The sequence below is a fragment of the Paroedura picta genome, chromosome 13, assembly GCF_049243985.1.
Source record: "Paroedura picta isolate Pp20150507F chromosome 13, Ppicta_v3.0, whole genome shotgun sequence".
In the NCBI taxonomy this organism is placed as follows: domain Eukaryota; kingdom Metazoa; phylum Chordata; class Lepidosauria; order Squamata; family Gekkonidae; genus Paroedura; species Paroedura picta.
In genome coordinates this window covers 17,701,327-17,722,487 of record NC_135381.1, presented here as the reverse complement: position 1 = coordinate 17,722,487, position 21,161 = coordinate 17,701,327, and the positions used below count along the sequence as shown (strand labels likewise).

Genomic DNA, 21,161 nt, shown 5'->3' with positions numbered 1-21,161 from the left:
ACATCCTAGTCTGATATTCTACCAACTGCTGTACAGAAGCTTAAATGCTCCATTCGAAAAAGTTTGTTAATAATCTATTTGTTTATTTATTTATCGGATTTATCCACCACCACTCCTGAAGCCAGTTTGGCTCATGGTGGTTTACAATAAAAGAATAAAACTCAATAAAAAAGAAACAACAAAAGTGCTTAATGGTGGGTAAAATAATCTAACCCTCCCCCTTCCCCAATCACAGCCTGTAACGCCAGGGCACACCAATCTCCAACATCCATCATCGTCCTCAGGAGAGGCACCTATGCCCAGTTGACCAAAGACTGTGGCTCAGCAGGGGCCTATATAGGGAGGGACCTGTTCTTCCTGGCCCAGCCTCAACCAAATGCCTGGCGGAAGAGCTCTGTCTTACAGGCCCTGCAGAACGTTGACAACTCCATTAAGGCCCCCAGCTCTTCCTGGTCCTGCCCCTCTTTACCCAGCCAGAGGACTTCCATCTTGGAGGGGTTGAGTTTCAGGCGACTCTGCCTGAGCCATCCAGACACTGCTTCCAAACATCTGGCATAAGTTTCTGCCGGGGAGTTTGGCTGGCCATCCACCAGGAGATTGAGATGGGTATCATCAGTGTACTGTGCCAGAGGGCGCATATAGATGTTGAAAAGAGTGGGGAAGAATATAACCCCCTGCGGCACCCCACAAAAGAGCCAGACAACTCTTTCCCCACTGCTACCTTCTGTGCCCGGTGCTGGAGGAAAGACCAGCCACTGTAAGGCTGTGCCGCTAATCCCAACTCCAGCGAGGTGGTGGGCTAACAACTCGTGGTCAGCCAGATCGGCTGACAGATCAAGTAGCCCGAAGATAGCCAAACCTCCATGAGCCAGCCCTCTCCCCCACAGATCTGGGGATGGGACGGAGATTTGAAGGGCAGCGCACGTATCGGCTGGGGCCCACTTGGACCTGCATACGTTGCTGCCTCCCTGTTATTGAACCTCCTCCCACTGCTGTATCTCCCTTGGCCCAGAATCACTGGAATCCCCTCCCCAGGTAGGATCCCGCCCAAGGCTCCCCTCCCACCTCCTCCCACTGATGACATGATGGTGGAAGTTGATCCAGCAATAAGGAGGCTGAATCCCCCAATCCTATACTATCCTTAGCCTAACTACAATCGATCCATAGGTATAAGGGTTCCAGACAGAGATGAAGTTGCAGCTGTAAATATGTTTGTTCAAACACTGAAATGTGCAGGGCCATTCCTAAGATGTGCTTCTGGTTTTGAATCTACAGTTAATGAATTAACTGTCCAGAGATGTTAATTTGGCAAAATTTTGTACCACATCTTCCCCCTTGGCCGCGTCTTCAGTGTAATAAATAGCAGGAACTAGAGGATTGCAGTTCATACATACATATACCCATCCTGAGCCAACCAGGAAAGGTGGGCTATAAAAATAAAAGTTACTATTATATAGAAAGCAACAATCCTCCCTGGGCACTTCAATTATAAGCAAGAAACCAGCATACACACGCAGGGGTAATCAAACTGCTGCCCTCCAGATGTCCATGGAGCCCCTGCCAGCATGCCATGGGAATTGTAGTCCATGGACATCTGGAAGGCCACAGTTTGACTACCCCTGAGTGTGCAGAAAGTAGAGGTGATGTTTGGGCTCTCAAGATGTAAGGAGTTCATAGTCTGAGGAAGAGTGCTTGCACTCAAAAGCTCACACCCTGAATAAATCTTTGTTGGTCTTAAAGGTGCTACTGGACTCTGATTTTAAGATGTAGCCTTAAATGCATCAGGGATCCCAGATGCAGAGCTGTGGAGGAGAGTTTTGGCCCCGCTGAGGCAATACAGCCCAGGAATACTCTAATCCTTAGTAGTTGATCCACCCTTATAAAACTGGTTTTTTAAGCTCTAAATTCAGGTAGGTCTTCCTCAAAAATGTACCCTGGGAACTAGTAATTTTAATTAGGGATGCTCACAAACTGAGATACAAACCAAATTTTGTATCTCAGTTCAGGGCGCCCTGAACTGAGGATCATGGAATACGCCTCTCTTGAACATTTCCTGAGCCTTGGTTCAATTTGGGAGTTCAGCTGGCAGCTATTTCAGGTTGATGGCTGATGGACACACCCGCCCTCCTGTCAGGCTAAAATGGCTGCAAGCCACTTTAGCAATCAATTTTACTCCCTCCTGCTTAGAAGTGGGAAAGAAGTAAAACAGACTACTAAAATGGCTGCCAGCAGATGAGAATGGCTACCCTACTGTAAGGCAGGAATTAGTGAAATCAGTTGCTGAATGGCTTGCAGACATTTTAGCCTGATTGCTGGAGAGGTGCTCCTGTCTGTTGTCAACCTGAAATAGCTGGCAGCCATTTTAGAAGAAGAAGAGTTGGTTCTTATATGCTGCTTTTCTCTACCTGAAGGAGTCTCAAAGCAGCTTACATTTGCCTCCCTTCCTCTCCCCACAACAAACACCCTGTGAGGTAGGTGAGACTGAGAGAGCCCTGATATTACTGCTCGGTCAGAACAGCTTTATTAGTGCTGTGGTGAGCCCAAGGTCACCCAGCTGGTTGCATGTGGGGGAGTGTGGAATGAAACCTGGCTCATCAGATTAGAAGTCTGTGCTCCTAACCAGTACACCAAGCTGGCTCTTAAAGGTCCCTTTTGCTTCCCCTCCCTTGAAAGAAGGAGGAGCAAAATAGACTGTCCTAAACTGAATCAGTTCGTTTGAGGGCTTTAGGCTAGGTTAGGTTTGGTTGTTCAGTTTGTGAAAACCCCAAACTTGAATTTTCCTGTTCGTGCCCATCCTTAATTCTAGTGACAGAACAGCAGTGTTACACTGTTAGAGAATCACTAAAAAGATACAGCAAGCAATATAAAAGTTCACACTGAAAATATAAATGCTCGAGAATAAATATCAAGTTCTGTAATGTAGCCTGGATATAAAGTTGCTCAATAGTCTATCAGTGTAGATGAGATAGTTATATGTTAAATAAATTGCTTCTGAATGAATCCTAATGGACAGACAACCTCATTGCCACATAAGCCCAGGCAACACAATCACTGGATCTAACACCAACTACACCATCTCAGGCTTATTCGCCTGCTCATATTCTACCCTAACTTACCAGATAGACACTTCTGAGACTCCTAGATTGAACCTGGATGCCAGACAGTTCATAAGACCTACCAAAGGGTTCTTCAGAACAAAATTTGAGTCCAGTGGCACCAGGTTCAAATTTGAGTCCAGTGGCACCTTTTGTTTGTATCTTTCCAGACTGTTTTGATGATATTTAAAAGCTAAAGTGGCCATTTCTGGGAATGGTACTTTGTTAAAGGGCATAGCAAAAAAGTTTTATGCTCTTCCAGAGTACACTGCAGAGAATATACTGGCTCTCAGCAGCTGCTGTAGCTTTTTCAAGTTTTCTCCCAAGGATTCATCTCATGAAATTCTGTCTATCCTTGCTGTCTGATAAATTATCACATCAGTGGAGTTGCTAATTCTAAGGTTGCCACTGTTCTGATGCTGGTCACTTCTGACTGGGCGCTGTTCTTTACATATAAGAATATTCTTTAGATGGCATTCTTAGAAATTGTTCTTTCAGGCATGAATAGCCATCACTGGCCCTTTTGACAATTTTTCCCCCCAGTTTCTCTAGCTATGCCCAGCGTTTTGTAATGAAACAGGCATTTTCTCTCTTCTAATTGGTCCCCCCCAATATAATTCCCATGAATAAAGATGATCTGAAGCAGATTGGTTTGGGCCTCTAATAGAATTTATTCATAAGAGATTTATTTGGAATATTAAGTAATGTCCATTGACAGAATTAGCCACAGTGATTCATACGACAGTCACCTACAGGCTGGATTTCTGTAATGCCCTCTACACCAGCCTTCCCCTGATGCTGATCCGGAAATCTCAACTGATCTAGAATGTAGTGGCACAACTCCATGGAAGAGCCACGCCTGGCCTGGCCTGCCCTGAGACAGCAGCACTGGCTCCCAGTTGAATTCTGAGTCCACTTTAAGGTATTGCTGTGGTCAGCTTGGCTGACTGTGCCCCCCAAAGGACATTAATAGTGTTCAGTTCAAGCAAACTGGTGGTCCCTGGCCCAAAAGAGGTACATCTGGTCTCAGTCATGGCCAGGACCTTTTCAGTCCTGACCCTGACCTGGTGGAATGAGTTACTGGAAGAGCGAAGTGTCCTGATGAAGCTAGGTGAATTCCACAGGACCCGTGAGACAGAGCTGTTCTGCCAGGCATTTAGTTGGGCGCCAATAAACAGCAGACTACTCCAATTAACATCATTTGGGCTCCCTCTATATGATTATCTCCCCCCCTCCTCCCGAAAACCAAAATCTGGACACTCTTAAACGAACCAATTGGCCATGCAGCTGGCATGATTGACATGATTGTTTCAGTGTATTGTTGAAGTTTTAACATATCAAACTAGTATTTATTATGTATGTTTATAAATTTCAGACGTTGCCCCAAGCCAGCATGCTGGGCGGGGCAGAGTGTAAATGGAAAAATAAATACAGTAAATAAATAAATTTAGAATATCTTTGGACTCACTGTAGATCTTAATATAGTTTCTGCATTTATTTTGTGGACTTTTTAAATTTAAAAAATTGAGTGATCTATACTCGTTGATTGGATGTTAATAATAACAACTATGCATTTGTATTTATGATTATATCCTGGTAACAATGTTATTTTTTGCCATTGTAGTTATTAATTCTTCAGCATATTTTGAGATGGATTTTGTGTGTCCTGGTTGTTTTTGTTAGTTTACCCTTTTCTCACCTCTCTTCATTTGTGAAACTGATGGAGCTTGTGTTTGTGTGATAGTAAATCCTCTTAGTTTCCTCATTTCATAACACTTTGAGGTTCAAGTATTTAGGTGCCTCTGTCTTGTAGCTATTCTAGTTTACTGCTTGAATGCTTGGATGGTGGAAAAGCTGGCCTGAATTAATTGTTTCTTGCCAAGCTAAACAGAACCCATTAGCCTGCTCGATGCTCAGTTCCCGCCCCCAAGTTCTTGCAGCAAAAACAAGACATGTAACAAAGCTGTAGTTAGTTGTGGTATATTAAGTTGTACAGAATGAGAAATACCATAGTATGAATTACCTTCATCTTGGTTTCTTGGTAGTTCTCTAGTGATATGGAAAAGTCTTGTAAGCGTTACTTGGGACTTCCTTCTAGTAAAATATGAGGATAATGGATTCGAACCTGGGGTACAACTGTCTTATTCTGGAGCATATACTACAAAATAATGCCAGTAGAAACACCAAGCATATGGTAACTGCACAAGCAGATAATGGGGGCATTTGGAAGAGCATGTGCGTATTGCTTGTGACTGATCTAGATAAACGTAACTGAGAATGGAAGAGCAGGGGAAAGGAACAATTTGAGATTGGGATTTGAGTGACAAACCACTACAGGAAAAAAATTGTCAAAGAACCTCCTCTGCCACTTTTCTGTTTCCAGTTGCAAGTCTACCCAAACACATTTTCCTTCAGGCTACAAAAAACGAGCATTCAACTTAGTGTCATATTTAATTTGGCCCTAAATTAGTGTTAAACAATAACAGTAGCAGATGGCCAGCAGCTGTCAGGCCTTAGACACAGAATTCTAAAAATCTACTCCCCTGTGCTAATTTTTCTGGGTCTAATTCAACCTCTAAAAATGTAAATGGCCTGGGTTCAGAATATCCTGTTCTGTGTGGTCTTACAGAAACTAGGTAACAGAGCCCCCAAGACAAGGTCTTCTCAGTCCTGGCACCCTACCCTGGAACTTCATCCATTCAGAGCCTTGTTCGGTGCCAAATTTGCAAGATTTTAGATGATAGAATAAGAAATGGTATCATCTTCCCAGGGCTTTTCAATCCCCCCTCCCTCGTGTTGTATCCTTTTTGCCCTATTATTGTCATAGAATCATAGAGTTGGAAGGGGCCATAGAGGCCATCTAGTCCAACCCCCTGCTCAACGCAGGATTAGCCCTAAGCATCCTAAAGCATCCAAGAAAAGTGTGTATCCAACCTTTGCTTGAAGACTGCCAGTGAGGGGGAGCTCACCACCTCCTTAGGCAGCCTATTCCACTGCTGAATTGTATTAGAAGTCTTTCTGTGATTATAGTTTGGCTTTATAAAGGTTTTAAGATCTTCCCAGTTATAGCTTTTATTTGTTGTTTTCATTGTTTTACCATACTTTATAGCTGTCTATTGCAAGTTACATTGCAGATATTTATAAGGAGAACAGCAATACAAATATTATAATAAATAATAACAAGGTGAATCTTGCAAACCGCATCCCTGACAATGTCCTTCATTTGTGTGAACACTTCTCTGTATGTTGTGTTCAATTTCACTTACCTAGTTCTTTGAATTGTTTTTTGCTCCAACTGACCAACATTGCTGCAAACTGGAAAGGAAGAAATATAGAAGCATCCCGCCCCCCCCCAACATTGGTACTTCCCCCTTCATTGGTATAATGAATTACTGGCACTGGATCAAAGTTATAGCAAGTGCCTGACAGATGGAAAAGATCCTTTTGTCCTTTAACTGTTATGTATGGAGTTAAGGTAGTGAGATTTGTAACCAATGTTCTTTTTGCATGATGAAAATGAAGGACTTGTCTTCAATAAATTCATTCTGTGTAGATTAATTTCAGCCATATTTCATGTTGAAACTGGACAAGGAAGAGATTTCACCTCTCTCTGTTCACATAACTGTTCTTCCTTTGAAGATGGTCTTTTCCTTCTGGTTTCTGTACAGGGTATTTGGCGCATCCCCGTGGATGAAATTGACCGCCCCGGTAGCTTTGCCTCTCACATGAACCGCTCCATCGTCCTTCTGCTGAATGTACTGTCACAGCTCAAGGATTATGGCACCCTGCTGAAAGTCTCATCTATGCTCCAGAGGACCCCCGACCAGGGAAAGTGAGAGCCTAGGGATTTTTGTTTATTTTCTTATGATTTCCCATGATGTATGACTTCAGTGTCTCGTGGACTGTCCTTAAGCCCTTTCCTTTACAGGTGCTGCTTTCCTGAGAGTTTTGATAATCTCTAATTGAATGATATTAAAACGTATTTGTGTCTCAAAGGCTTCCTTCTAAACTGGACAAAGTTTTATCTATTTCTTGACCCCCAGAGAACTTCATTGCCAAATTCTCATCATTGCACAAAATAGTTAAAATCGTAACATTGGTTAGCAAGTATACATATTAGGGATATGAAAATCTCTCTGGGGAATAAGTGGGGAGATTTGAGACAAAAAAGGGAAGTTGAGTTGTGGGGATGGAAGGCTAACAACCTTCTTGCTTGGTTTAAACCAGGCTGTAAGAGAAGCCAGAAACAGCTGAGGTGACCCTGGATGATCCTTGGGCTGACTTCTACAGTCCCCTGGGCTCACTTCTGCTGCATATGCCTGCCCACAAAAACAGCTGAGGCAGGAGCAATCTGCTCCAATCTCTTTGTTGTTTTCAGATCTACCCCAAATTCTCAAATGCATTGGGGATTTTCTTAGAATTTTTTCCATGGTATTTTTTGATTTTCCCAAGAGCCATTTTTGGGTATATTTTTGGTTAAGGTGGATTCGAATGTACAGCCCTATTTGTAAATTGTTCCTGTATAGCATCTCGCCTTTCTAGTCTATGCATACTAAACTGAGCAATATATTAAGATGAAAACATTCCTTTTGGAGTCAAAGCATAATGTTTGAACCAGGGTTAGTGTTTGTCCTGCAGTTCGAAATGGGGATTAGGGCCAACTAACACTGGCTGCCATTAGTAGTGTCACAACTGAACAGCCTTTTTACTTGTTTCTCATTAAGTACGCTGGGTTGCAGTTTGAGATTCTGCAGAGAGGGAAAAATCAATAGTTGGTGCTATGAATCCCATGACCACTAGGTCTGCTATGAAGGATGACTCTAAAGACTCTAAAATGTTTCCTTTTCATTGTTTATGGCTTCTTCCATCTTCAGGAAAGTTTCACTTCTCTAAGCAGGGTTCTAGTGTTTCTGTTCCTTGCCTCAAGATTACATTTTCAATCTTCTGTGCACATCTCAAACAGGAGAGAAAGCACCTTCTTGCTTTGTTCTTTTCTGACTTCTGCAATAACCGCAGTGCAGGAGTCATTTCTTGCTCTCCTTTTCTAGTTCTTTGCTTTATTCTTCTTTTTAAACTTATTCTAATATGGGATTTGTTTTATTTAATTTGGGAGTCATCTACACCAGGGGTAGTCAAAACCTGTGGTCCTCCAGATGTTCATGGACTACAATTCCCATGAGCCCCTGCCAGCAAATGCTGGCAGGGGCTCGTGGGAATTGTAGTCCATGCACATCTGGAGGACCACAGGTTTTGACTACCCCTGATCTGCACTATTACTTTCTCAATTCCTTCGCTTGTGAGAGGGCCTGTGGCACAGTTCTTTTTTTTGTTGGCTTTTTTTGTTTAAGGTGTTGGGGTAAAATCTTGGATGTGGATGAGTACTATCAACTTCTATGAAGGGCAGCTTGGTAGATTCTTGCTCACACTACCAAAGTCAACCAAATAGGCAAGATTGAACAGCATTTCCTCACCTTGTGCTTTGTTTTGTGAGAAGGTATCGGCTACCATTTCAGACCAGGCATGGGATTTCAAGCCATGAGTACCACAGGAACTCCAAGAGCAGCAATCTACTTGTTTTAGGGTTCCCTTGATGAATCTGGCTTATATGCATTCTGAATTCCAAGAGCTCAGTGGCGAAAGATTTTGTCTGAGGAAGTGTGCCTGCACGCGAAAGCTCACGCCTTGAATAAATTCTCGTTGGTCTTGAAGGTGCTATTGGACTCAATTTTTGTTGTGCTTCTTCAGACCAACATGGCTACTCACTTGAAGGATTTCTAAGGCATTCATCCCATAAGGAACTGAATACAAGTGGTCTCACATCAGTTCCTTTGACCAATTCCTGTTACATAATTGGAACTGAAAAGAAGATAAAGATGCATTGCATTGATGTCTTTCCTTCAACTTTTTCTTCTGGTGGTATTGTACTCTTTGTAAAACCAGTTGTGGTTCCTGATCTGTTTATTTCATGGTGCAAATCTCTGGCTATTGACCCACCTGTATCTGTGCAATCAGAACAGAATATGATACGCTGCAAAAACTTCTACATTGGCCGAAGATACTGCCACTGTGACACCATCACTTCAGGGGTACAGGTGAGAATTAATGACAGCCATTTTTTCCTCCATTGTTTGGTTGGAATTCCAGCCACTTCTTCCCACTCAGTATTAGAGAAGTCTACCATTGTTGCCTAGAAGTGTATAATTGATGCAGATGTCTATTCTTAGATTTTCAGAACCAAGACCCTTGTTCCAAAGATTACAAGTTCATGACTGATGAGGAAATTGACTTCCAAGATCAGTATCTAGGTGGCATCCTGACTCATACTAGGACAATTGTGAATATTAACTTTACTCATGAAACACTTAGCTTGACACTTTTCAGGTTAGCATGTACTCCGTCACCAGTTCTAAGAGTTGCTCCAGGCAGCATCGCTCCAGCACCGCTGACATGATCTCCTTGTTCGCAGGTCCAGCAGTTGCTATATCACCGAGAACCACAATAGCATCTGCAGTCCAGGCAGCCAGCCACCACTGCAGAACTACCTGCAGCTTCTATGCCTGTACTTATTTCATCAGTATTAACTGTAACAGGGACTACTTCTGGACATTCAATATGTATAGTTGTTGCTGCTGTTCTTTGCATCACAGTGCCTGTCTAAAAATAGCCAGCAAGAGGAAGCACACCCTGCCAGGAGAGATCCAATGAGAGATACTGGGAGCAGCTGTCCAAAGGTTGCAGTGCGATCTAGCCTGGAGATATAAATCTTCTGCCTCCAGGCTGGGCCCTCTTATCTGAGCAATTTGTCCTTCATAGAATCATAGTTAGAAGGGGCCATACAGGCCATCTTGTCCAACCCCCTGCTCAATGCAGGATCAGCCCAAAGCTTTTTAAAGCATCCAAGAAAAGTGTGTATCCAACCTTTGCTTGAAGACTGCCAGTGAGGGGAAGCTCACCACCTCCTTAGGCAGCCTTGGATGCAGTGCTGAACTACTCTGTGAAACTACTCTGACTGCTGAACTACACTGACCTTAATCAAAGACTGTGCTAGGTCTGTTGATCCTTGTTCTTGGCTCCTGCCTGTTTGGCTTGTGCCTTGCCTTGGTCCTGGACTTCCTGGTGAATTCTGATCTTCTGGTCTGCTCCTGACCATATTTTTGCCACTGTAGATTTGTTGTCTGTTTATGACTCTTAGCTCAATTTTGGATACTTCCATTCTGCCTGATCTATTCTCTAGCTATATGCAGGCGTAAGGTGCTCAGTAGGATGGAAACTGGAAAATGTCTGATGCTTTTGGTTGGGACTTGATTATCTTGATCCATTTCCCTCTAGTTTTAGGGCTGGAATTCATTTGGACACTCCGGTTGCTTGTTTTTGCTGAGAAATGGGCAAGGGGTGTGACCTTGTTGGTCCTTCAGTGACTTTCAGCAATATGGTATTTCAGCCATGATATTGTACTGGGCCATGTCGTAATGTACAGAGAGTTGTCAGTTTTCCTCCTTGTGTGAATGGGCCTACAGGGGTCCACAGAGTTCAGTTTTAACATGAAACCATTGGGTGAATAATCTAAAAAGAAAGTCTGTGGAACTGAGATCAAGCTGATCATACTCATCTCTCTTTTTCATCAGATCTAGATGAGATCCCTGAACTACTGCTGAAATCGGTGTTGCACAAATTAAGTTTGTTCAGACAAGACAGCAATGTCAGTAGCGCAGTATATGAAAGGATTGATTGGTGTAAATGACTTTTCTAATGGGACTGCACTCTCTCTAAGATCTGGGCATATTGCTGCATCAAGCCTGCATCCTTCATAGCACCTGTGGTCCAGTGTGCCTTTTCAGATGGAACTGTCCATTATCATGCCTAATTATTTAATGATTTGACTGCTCTAATGCGTTCTACATGAGCCTGCCCCTGATAATGTTCCAGAGTCTTGAATTGGTCAAAATGCTGCTTCCTCTCTTTAGAGCAAACAAGAGCAGAGTGCACTTGTTTTACAGCAGCTTTATCAATTGATAATATGTTTTCAGATCCAATTCAAGGTGCTTCCTTTCACCTTGAATACCCTCAAGAGTCTCACGCCAAAGTATCGGAAGAAGTGTATTCTTTCATGTGAATCCTCCAAACCATAAGTGCTTGCCAGTGAGTCCATGCTGAGAGTACTGGTTTTCATGGCCATAAGAATGATTAGGAGCAGGCCCTTTTCAGTCTTCTTGTACCTTTTCCTGGAGACTCATTTTTTGGGGTTATTTTGTGTGTTTGCAGGCATGTGTGTGCAGGCATGTGCATTGGGCGTTTCAGGATTGGTCTACCACTGAGATGCCATTATTTATGTTGTCTCAAAATACTGGATTTATAGATTTTAAATGTTTCTGTTAAATTTATTTTAGAGATATATCTTTTTTGTTCTAAAATATTATTAAAACTCAAATCAATAAATATTTAGCTTTTGCTACTTCCAGGTTGTCAAAATTCTCCTTTGAATGACTGGTCACAGAGATTTGTTGTTACAGGTGGCTGCCATTAGCAAGAAATGCTGTTATTCTGTGGCACCCTCCTAAGGCTGTAATGCAGTATCCCTGTAAGGTTATGTGCATCTTAAGTGACTAGGTGGCCTGGGAAGCTGAAACTTCAAAATCTATCTCTCATAGTCTTCATTTATGTCTGCTGATAAAACTTCTGGTTTGGCACTGGGTGAATCCAGGTTCTCAAGGTCTTTTATTCTGCAGCTCATACAGCATGGCTATGGCATAGGCTGAAACTTCTAATTCCAGCTGTGCCTTCATTTCCTTTGAATAGACATTCAGTTAACAGCATCTGTCAAGCTCCTGACCTCCCAAGGGTTTCTTTTATCCAAAGAGATCTCATGAACAGCTGCAGAGAAGCTTAAGTCACTGCCCTGTACTTCTCAGGCGCTGTGGCAAAGGCATTTCAGGCCTCTGTAACTGCTGATGAAAAGCATGGCTGAAGTAGTCATTTTAAGTTCAGAGGCAGGTAACAAATAGGAAGTCCAGTGTCTCTCTGATAGATGCAACTTAATGGATTAAACTGAAGACAGAGTCCTTACTGTCCTATTAATATGTTTTCTTATACTCCCATGCAATTCTGCCCACCTGAGACAATGCCTAGTACAGCCTTTCTCAACTTATTTTTACTGTTGGGAAACCCCAGAAACATTCTTCCTGCTTTAATAAACCCCAGAAGTCGTGGGATCGTGTTGAATATGGTTGGGAAACACAGCTGTACACACGCCTGCCCAGGGCCCCTCCATTCCCCATCCCCCGGCCCATCATTGGCCACTTGTGGGGGTAGGTTGGGTCGACATGACCATATATGGTCATATCAGCCAATAAATGTTTAACAAATTCAATATATAAATAATTAGCTCTCACCCATTTAGGAAACCCTTCCAGGACTGTCAAGAAAGCCCAGGGTTTCTTGAAACTCTGGTTGAGAAAGCCTCGCCTAGTAGCTGACCAAGGATATTTTGAGAGCTGTTTTAGAAATCTAATGATCTGATGTCCTGGTTGGTGCTGGCTTGGTCATCAGAAAACCCTTCATTGATCTTGGATTTGAAGCGAGTTATAAAGAGATTTTTGGGTAATTATCAGTTGTGCTAATGTCAGCAGGCTGTGATCCCAGTACACTGATCCTGTGTCAGACAGAGTGAAATAGTCGCTGTTATTTTGATGAAGCAAGGCTTGTGTGGCATTAATGGAAATTAAGAACCTCTATGAACCATGTAAGTAACTCTAAAATGAGGTAGTTAAGGAAGCTGAGGGATTTGGGGGTGTAACAAACTGGCAGATACAGGAAACCAGCTGAAAATGCCTGCTTCTGTGCACCTTTTCCTTTTTAAGGGAAAGTCCACGGGCTTTTTTTTTTTTTTTAAACCTAGCTCATTGGGCAGAAAAATCTGGATAAAGACTTTTTTAGGTTAGGTGTTCTAAGGTCCATATAAAGTTAGATATGAAGTAGCATACCTGTGAATCTAGGAAAAGAATTCTAGGTTCATTAAGGAGGAAGTGGTTTCTCCTGTTGTATTCCCCTGTACTTCAAGACCCAGCAAATATGCAACACTGTTTTTTCTTTCAGAAGGACTTGCATTCATTGAAGTCACACAGAAATTAACGCAAAGAATCTCCTTGGCTTTTCTTCCAGCTGCACAAGTAGCTTTACTTTATGTTGCAGCCTGGCCAGAGGAGAGAGAGCCCAATTCCTTAAATATCATTTTGAAAAGCAGCAGGAGTTAAGGTATTCCTGTTTCATTCTCATGTTGATTCCTTCCTTGATGAGCAGTAGAGGAGTTCGAACATCAGAGTCTTAAATTGCATTGTTCAACTGAAGTAAGATGGCCTGTTTATCAGAAAAGGGGAGAATATCTTTGAAAACTACATCCTGAGTTTAAGAAGCAGTTCCCACATTGCTTGCATATTTGAAAATGATTCTGCGCTCCCCATTGCCATTGATGATATATCTCTGTTTTACTGAAAGTTAAGAATGCTTGCACATGGTTATTATTTTTGGATTTCCAGCCGAAGTTTATTGCTTAATTTGTGTCTTATATAAAGTCTTCTTGAATCAGCTGCTGCTTCTGTGTGAATTCAGCAAAATAATGGATTTCATTCTCCCTTTGGGAAAATAAACTTTGTGCAGAATCTTTTTTTCTCTGAGGGAAAAATATCATTGATTCTGGTAAAGGAAAAAACAACAAATAATCTTGGTGCTTTTTGAATTAAATGGAGTCATTTGTAGGTACTGTGAGCTTTAATCAGAATTAAACTTTGACATTTTGTTTTGTTGTGGCTGGGCTGGTTAGGTGTAAGTTTTGCCTTAAAGAGGTTTTCTTATAACAGGAACACCCTAATTCTCATTCCAGCAGTTGTTCTGGAGGGCAAGAGAGGAGGAAGGGGTTAATGTATGCAGCTAGAATTGTTTTGCCTATATGCCACCTCCATTGAAGAGTTGGTCAGATTCTCCCCAGTTAATTTCACAAATGGTTATATGGTTAAAGGAAAGTAGAAATGTTCTGGTCTCTCCTCCAGTCCCTTAAAAATGGTATTTGGAGACTATTCAGTGCAGATCAATTTAATTTCCAGATATTTTGAATGGTAGTTTTTTGTTATCTAGGTCTTATCAGAGCATCATTAGTGGGAGAGTTACAGTCCTTGTAAAAGGATAAGCTTTAGTTTGGTGTTCTTGTTTTTCCCCCTGGGATATCTGGTTTATGTATTTTTTGTTTTTGGAAAAGGATCTTTTTCTGTTGATTCAGTAGAAAATTTCCAGAAATTCCAAATATTTATGTGTTTTTCCTTTTGTATTTTGGGCATGCTTCAAATTGTAAGAAGTTACGCAATTTACAATTCACGTTTGCCCTTTTACCATGTTGCAGAAAGTACCTGCGGGATGCAGATCGCCAGGTTCTTGCCCAGCGCGCCTTTGTTCTTACAGTGACAGTGCTGGAGGACATGCTGAATGAGCTCACAGAGGTAAGGTCCTGCCTAAAGCTTCTGCAAGATCAGAGGGGATGTCTTCATATTTCAAAAGTACAATTAAGGTCTTTACTTCTAAGTTTTCAGAAGATCAAGATTCTGAGCACTGCGGCCTTTGGGGGGGAAGAATGACAACCGATGTCTCTAACAAAACTAGTGCTGAAGAGGGACAAGAGAGCCTCCCCAAGAAGACAACTTTATCTGATGGGGTGGTGGCAGCAGGTGGTGCAGAAAATGGGATAAAAGACGTAACCCAAGGGCAGCCTCTCACTGCTATGGACACTGTGGAACAAGAAAATAAGGGTGACAAAGAAATGAAGGAGACATCTCGGCCGGGTTCAACTGAGCCAATGGATTTTGATGGGTATTCTAATGATCCTGAAAAAATGGATTCTTCCTTTAAGTGCACCGAGCCAGCTCGAGTGCTAGCTGGCAGGCTCTCCAAGGACAAAATCTCTGAGAGCCGAACTGCAGAACTTTCTCTGGAGGACCTGAGCATCAGCTCTAAGCATCAGCAACAGGAGGCAATGAAGATCCGAATGCCTGCAGTCTCATCAGAGGAGGTCATCCAGAGACCAAACAGAAAAAGGAAATTGGTGACTGATGCAGAGTCAGGGAAAACTCTGCTTCTGGATGCTTATCGTGTGTGGCAGCAGGGGCAGAAGGTCATGTCTTATGATCTAGGCAAGGTTGAGAAGATTATGTCTAAAACTTACATGCTAATTAAACAGGTAAGCCGTTTTCAGACAGGTTCAGAATGTGTTTTCAGTGCTGTATCCTCCCAGTCTTCTTAACTCTTTTTGACCTTTCTCCTAAACGGCAAACGAAATTGCAGAAACCAAGGGTGGGACATTCTTCCAAAGCTAAGACAGTGTGTACCCCCCCCCCCCGCCCTCATCTGGTGTATTCTCAATAGATCACAATGCTTGGGGCTCTAGTAAATTTCCCCATTGCTAATTTGATCTTGAATATCTATAGTGCTTGCTCAGGGAATTCATAAAGATGAATGAAATTTGCAAATGCCAATGAGCACTTGTTGCCATTGGGTTAAAAGGCACTTTTTCATTAAAGGAGGCCTTAAGTGGAGGTGCCTTTGTTATATTAGTTTATTATATTAGTTTTGTTCTGCAGGTGGATGAAGAAGCAGCCTTGGAACAAGCAGTCAAGTTCTGCCAGGTGCACATTGGAGCATCAGCACAAAAGCAAGTAAGTCTTGATCCTCCTCGAGCCTGCCTGTCTCTTAGGATGTTGAATGAATAACAGCACACACAAGAGCTGTGCTGTCTGCTGCTGAAGAGGGGAGCAACAGGCTTCTTGAGTTCTCAGTCAAGAGCTTTTGCTTGACTTCCCTTTCACTCCGTGTTTGAGCGTGTTTTTCTTCAGGCTCTGCTGTGTTTCTGCGATTCTTTATACTTATTGTTCCTTTGAACTACCTTTATCCAAATCCTACAAAAGGGTTCTCTCTCTGATAAGCAGATGATAAATGACTGTTTGAGCGCATCTGATGTTGTAGCATTGTTGAAACTAAGCAAGCGTGGGCCTGACCATCATCTGAATGAGAGACCATTATGAATCCCACAGGAATCTATCTCCCAGAGGAAGAAAGAGATTTAAATTGACTGAGTAAAGTGGGCCATGACCGGCTAGATTTTTCAGTTCAAGGAGTCTAGGGAACTCTGGCTCTTAGCTTGTGCCAATTGTAGTCTTTGAACTCTATACTGTGCCACTTGTGGTCTCCCAGCTCTCCCTACAGTTCTAGCCTCCAGTCAGGTGATGGGGGAAGTTATCCATCACACTGTGTGAGTCCACAGCCATTTCATGGATCTCCACAAGCTAAGCAGAGTTGGTTTAGCTCAAGCCTGTCTGTTCTAAAATTCATTTCACTTTCCCTGCTGGTACCCTCTCTGCCCTATGCCGGTCATGGACCCATGCAAGCCAAGTGCAATGAATGTTGTAAGTCTGCATTAAGGGGGGAAAATAATTGACTCCTGTTGAAAAAAGCCATTTTAGAGCCCATGTGGTGTTGTGGTTAGAAGCGTTTGCATCCTGACCTAGCAAAGAAGTTTGCCAGGTGAATTTGTGCCAGTTGCATGCACTCATTCTGGCCTATCACAGGGTTTTTGTGAGAATTAAATGGATGTGACCTGCTTTGGACCTCTATTGGCTAACGATGCAGGGAATAAAAGAAAATCGTACTTTGTTAGAAAATCAGATTACTGTGGTTTCAAGAAATGTGTTGTTTCCAGGTACAATTAGTGAAGAAATTGTCTCTTCTCTTACTGTTGTTCTGGCCACTCATTCATGCCTCTGTAATTTCAAGACTAGACTACTACACGCTACATGAGGCTGTCTTTGAAAACAATTCCAAAACTTAAATCCTTACAGCACAGAGCTCTTGTCTGTTGATTACAGATAATAGATATGATCACATTGCTCCTGTTTTAACATGGATCTGTTGATTGCCTCTATGTTGCTGGGTACAACTTATTCTGACAGTTCTTGTGCTTTAGGCCAGTGGTCCCCAACCTTTTTTAGGCTGGGGACCGGCAGGGCATCGGGCCGCGGCCGCAGGGCCCGCGGCCGCGCGGGCCACGCCCACGCTTTAGGCCGCGCCCGCGAGCCGCACCCGGCCGCACCCACGGGCCGCGCCCGCGGGCCGCACCCGCGGATCGGGCCGCGCCCGCGAGCCGCACCCGGCCGCACCCGCGAGCCGCACCCGCGGGCCGCGCGGGCGCGGCCCGGCCCTGATTGCCTCTCCCCGCCCTCCCGCAGTAAGTAGCTTCCCGGGCCGCAAGTTTGCGGCCTGGGAAGTTTTTTACTGCGGGGGGGGGGGCGGGGAGAGGGAGCCGCGGCCCGGCGCCATGGCCTTTGCGGCCCGGCGCCGGGCCGCGGCCCGCAGGTTGGGGACCACTGCTTTAGGCCATGTCTGAGGCCTGTGCCCCACCTAGTTGTAGGGCCACATTTCTTGGTGTGTACCGGTGCCCCAACTTAGATTGTCTTCTCAGATCTCTCTCCTAGTTGTTTTTTTCCCTAAGTTATTAGATCAGCAGCTTGAATACGTTCACAGCAATGACACCTGTCTTTTGAATACACACTGGAGTAGTTTCATAGATACTACAAAGCTATCATGTTTAAAAGAGGCTTCACTGGCCTTCTGTCTGATGAAGCTTGGAAATAAAGCTATGCCTTGTCATTTTTAATTGTTATAATGTGTTAAATAGTGCAGTGCATATTCTGTCATTTTGAGCCACCATGGATAATGGGAAAGGCAGAATATTACTATATCATTATTATTATTATCAGAACATTTCTCCTTTGTGAAGGCTAGTACTTGCAGTAGCTCTGTGGATTCCTTACAGTGTTTCTTTTCTTCCACTCTAGTCTACAGGGGAAATGCCCACCACTCCAAAGCCCACAAAAGACATCAGAGAGAGCTTCTTCTCAGTAGCTCCCACATCACTGAGTCTCCCTTCTTCAGTGACTGCTGACACGGCGGCTTCAGAGAACTTTCTGAGACTGACTGATTTGCCTTTGAAGCCGAAGACAACCTCTCCTTCCTCATCATCAGCTGTGCTGCTGCCACCCCAGGCACAAATGGTGGCGGAGAGCATAGAGAAGCCTCCCACTATGCCCTGCCTTGCACATGGTAAACTAATTCTGAATAATGCTGCCTTGGATTGCATTTTAAGCAAATCATTCAGTGGCATAAGAAGTCAGTGCGCATTTTAGTGTCCAGTTGCGGATTGTAAATGACAAGATACTTCTTGCAGTAAGGATGGCTGCTTTCATCTCAAAGGTGGCTGAAACATCTTTCTCTTTTACAGTTCCACATGTAGGATTCTGCACCTGTGCAGGAAGTTGCAGAACATTCTGTAGGATGCTAGCCAAGAAAGTGCTAAGGAGTCATTTTGAAGCTATGTACTTGTAGCATTTCCTCAAAGAATGATTTCCTGTGGCCATTATATTCTTTGTGGCCCAGGATATGGCCCTGCATATAGAGTTTTCTATCCATGTAAGAAAGGGCCCTCTGCACTGGCAGGGGCTCATGGGAATTGTAGTCCATGGACATCTGGAGGGCTGCAGTTTGACTACCCCTGATCTGGATGGTCATATACCCCAACCTGACCACTAGTGGCATTCTCTGCCTTTGTCTTGGGAGAGCTGCATAAGGCAGTCAGAAGAAACTGATCAGGAAAGTTCTGAATCCTCTCTGATAGGTGTTTTCAGAGAAACAGACCCTCACATGTGTAACAAATATCTATCACAGGTAGGCAGCAAGTTTTGCTGCTCTTGAAATCCATGGTGATTCAAAGTTTAAGAAAAAGTTAAGGTGACTTTTGATGGCAGCACATTGGGAATGGGGGAGCATCAGCCAATCCTGTGCCAGCATCCTGTGCAAGGCAATAGAAATTCCAGTTTAAAGTACATGTTGTTGTGTGCCTTTGCGGCTATATGGTAGCCATTATGGTAGTCATTCCTCAGTGAGAACAGTGGTCTCTTGTGTGCTGCTATTGGGTATTGTGTACCCTAAGGCAAAATATTTGTCCTGTCTCCCTGGAAAAATCCAGTCTTTCTTGCTTGATCTTCAGAAAATTCAGATACTTTCACATTTTGGCCAGCTCTAAATGCATGTTGGTTCCAACATAGTTACCAGTTTAAAGATTCCAGGTGTTTGTCTTTATTGTCACGCTGTATAATAGGTTATGTAGTTTAGGATTGTATAAATCAGTCGATCTGTCTGTGGTTTTTGCATGAGTTGTTGCAAGAATGCAAATGTTCTGGCATGGAATGCCACAAAAAGGCAGACACCTCAAGAGGACAAGGCATGCTTTTCAGTGCATATATTTTATGCATTCATTTGTGTAGACTGGTTTTTTGTTTTGTTTTGTGGGGGGTTGCTGCCATTTCGAGGAAAGCTGCTCAGGGCAATTGTAAGGAATGTCTCATGAGTAGAAGACTTTAGAATGCCTCCCAGAGTATTAACATTGAGGTGCAGAAGTGATAAACATGCAAGGTCATGCAGAATTCAGCAGCAATAAATAAATATATAAATAAAGTTTTATTATGTAATATGGGAGCTAATATTCTTATCATTGGGGAGAATTGTGACTTCACGTTTGAAGACACGTAATCTCTGCAGCGGCTTCTTACAGGTAACTGGCTATCTGAAAATGTAGCCAGGACGGATGAAGTGGACACATCTCAGAGTAAACTATTTAAGGGCACAGGAGATGTGTAAAACCCTTGAGTTTCTGCTGTTCCTCATGCCAGCTTCAGAAAATGTATTTCAACATACTGAAAACACTCTGGGAGGGAGAAAGGAGACATGTGACCTTGCAACAAGGTTATTCCTCTCTCTGAGAAGCACAACCTTTAGTAATACATTGGAGGTGTAAGACTAATGCATGCACTGCGGCTGAGGCACCCTGCCAGTAGCTGGTAACACATAGTAGCATTAAACAATCTAGCTGTTCAGAGCATGAGTGTTCAAACTCCCACATCCTACAGGAATTAGTTTCACTATAAAACCAACCTATTCTGACAACAGCTGATGACCCCAGTCAGCCTTAGGAGAGCTCAACAGTTGACTGTAGAATGCTGCTGATTGCATGAAGATTGTGCAGTGATTGTGGTCCTTTGTGAGCCACAGAAAGGAAGATGCTGCTAGGTTGCCGGCCATTTGTAGGAAGAAGGCTTGCAGAAGTTACATAATGTGCGTGTGCTTGATGCGTGTGATGTTCAAGGCGAGTTGGTGAGAATACTAACCACCAGCTGATGAAGTCGTGAACTTAGGCGCTCACTATCGGCATCCGCAAACCCTGGTTGCCCTGGCAACAAGTGGGAAGAGGTGGCAGAGCAAGCTGAAGTGGGCTGTTGGTGCCGAGTTGTTTTCAGTCTGTTTCTTCCTCTCTAAGGCAGGGTGATGTGGAAAGGTATGAAATGCCTTTTTCTATCGGGCAATTATCGATATCACGGGGTTGCTTCAAAGAGAAGTCTTTGAGGGCTGCTGTGGTCCATTCCATTACGGTTAGCCGTGCATTTTCAAAAACAATCGGTGTATGATGGCAAATCTGTTTCTCTTTTGGGGTTTAATTGCTAGAATTTTGAAGGCTTTATACATATCTGTCCTGTGAATCTGTTTTGCAGGGAGGTTTGGCAGGTTGTAACACTTGGGGAACAGGGTTGGTAATGAATTTTGGAAGATTACTTGAGAACCCTTTTGATGTAAGTGATGCTTGAAAACCTTCTGGAGCAGCACTTAAAAATGAGCCTCCGAGTTCCTCTTGGCTTCCCATAAACTATTCCTGGAGCTTGGAGGCCAGATCTCCAAGGGAAATTTTTGGTGAAATGTTTGAATTGTGGGAACATCTGTACAGGTTTTTCAGCCAAAGGGTTTTGTGTTCTCTTCTCATTCTGATGCACACCTTTCTGATGAATAAAATGTTTTAGGTGCAATACCATTTACTCTGCAAGTCCCATGTCCTTCTAGGGCAGTGGTTCTCAGCCTTGGGGTTCCGACCCCAAGTGGGGTTGCCTGACCCCCCTTCCACAGGGTTGCCAGGACAGGGTGGTGGTG

General features: G+C 43.4%; 1 protein-coding gene across 2 annotated transcripts in view; it reads left to right on the top strand.

Annotated features, from left to right (window-relative positions):
• The window catches only part of CABIN1 (calcineurin binding protein 1), a 68,041-nt gene that overhangs the window by 38,254 nt on the left and 8,626 nt on the right, over window positions 1-21,161 (top strand). For both annotated transcript variants that reach the window (XM_077307295.1, XM_077307294.1), the window contains exons 29-33: window positions 6,764-6,927; window positions 14,485-14,581; window positions 14,665-15,315; window positions 15,716-15,790; window positions 17,966-18,230. In XM_077307295.1, coding sequence (XP_077163410.1) covers window positions 6,764-6,927; window positions 14,485-14,581; window positions 14,665-15,315; window positions 15,716-15,790; window positions 17,966-18,230 — 1,252 coding nt within the window. The remainder of the gene's footprint in view (window positions 1-6,763; window positions 6,928-14,484; window positions 14,582-14,664; window positions 15,316-15,715; window positions 15,791-17,965; window positions 18,231-21,161) is intronic.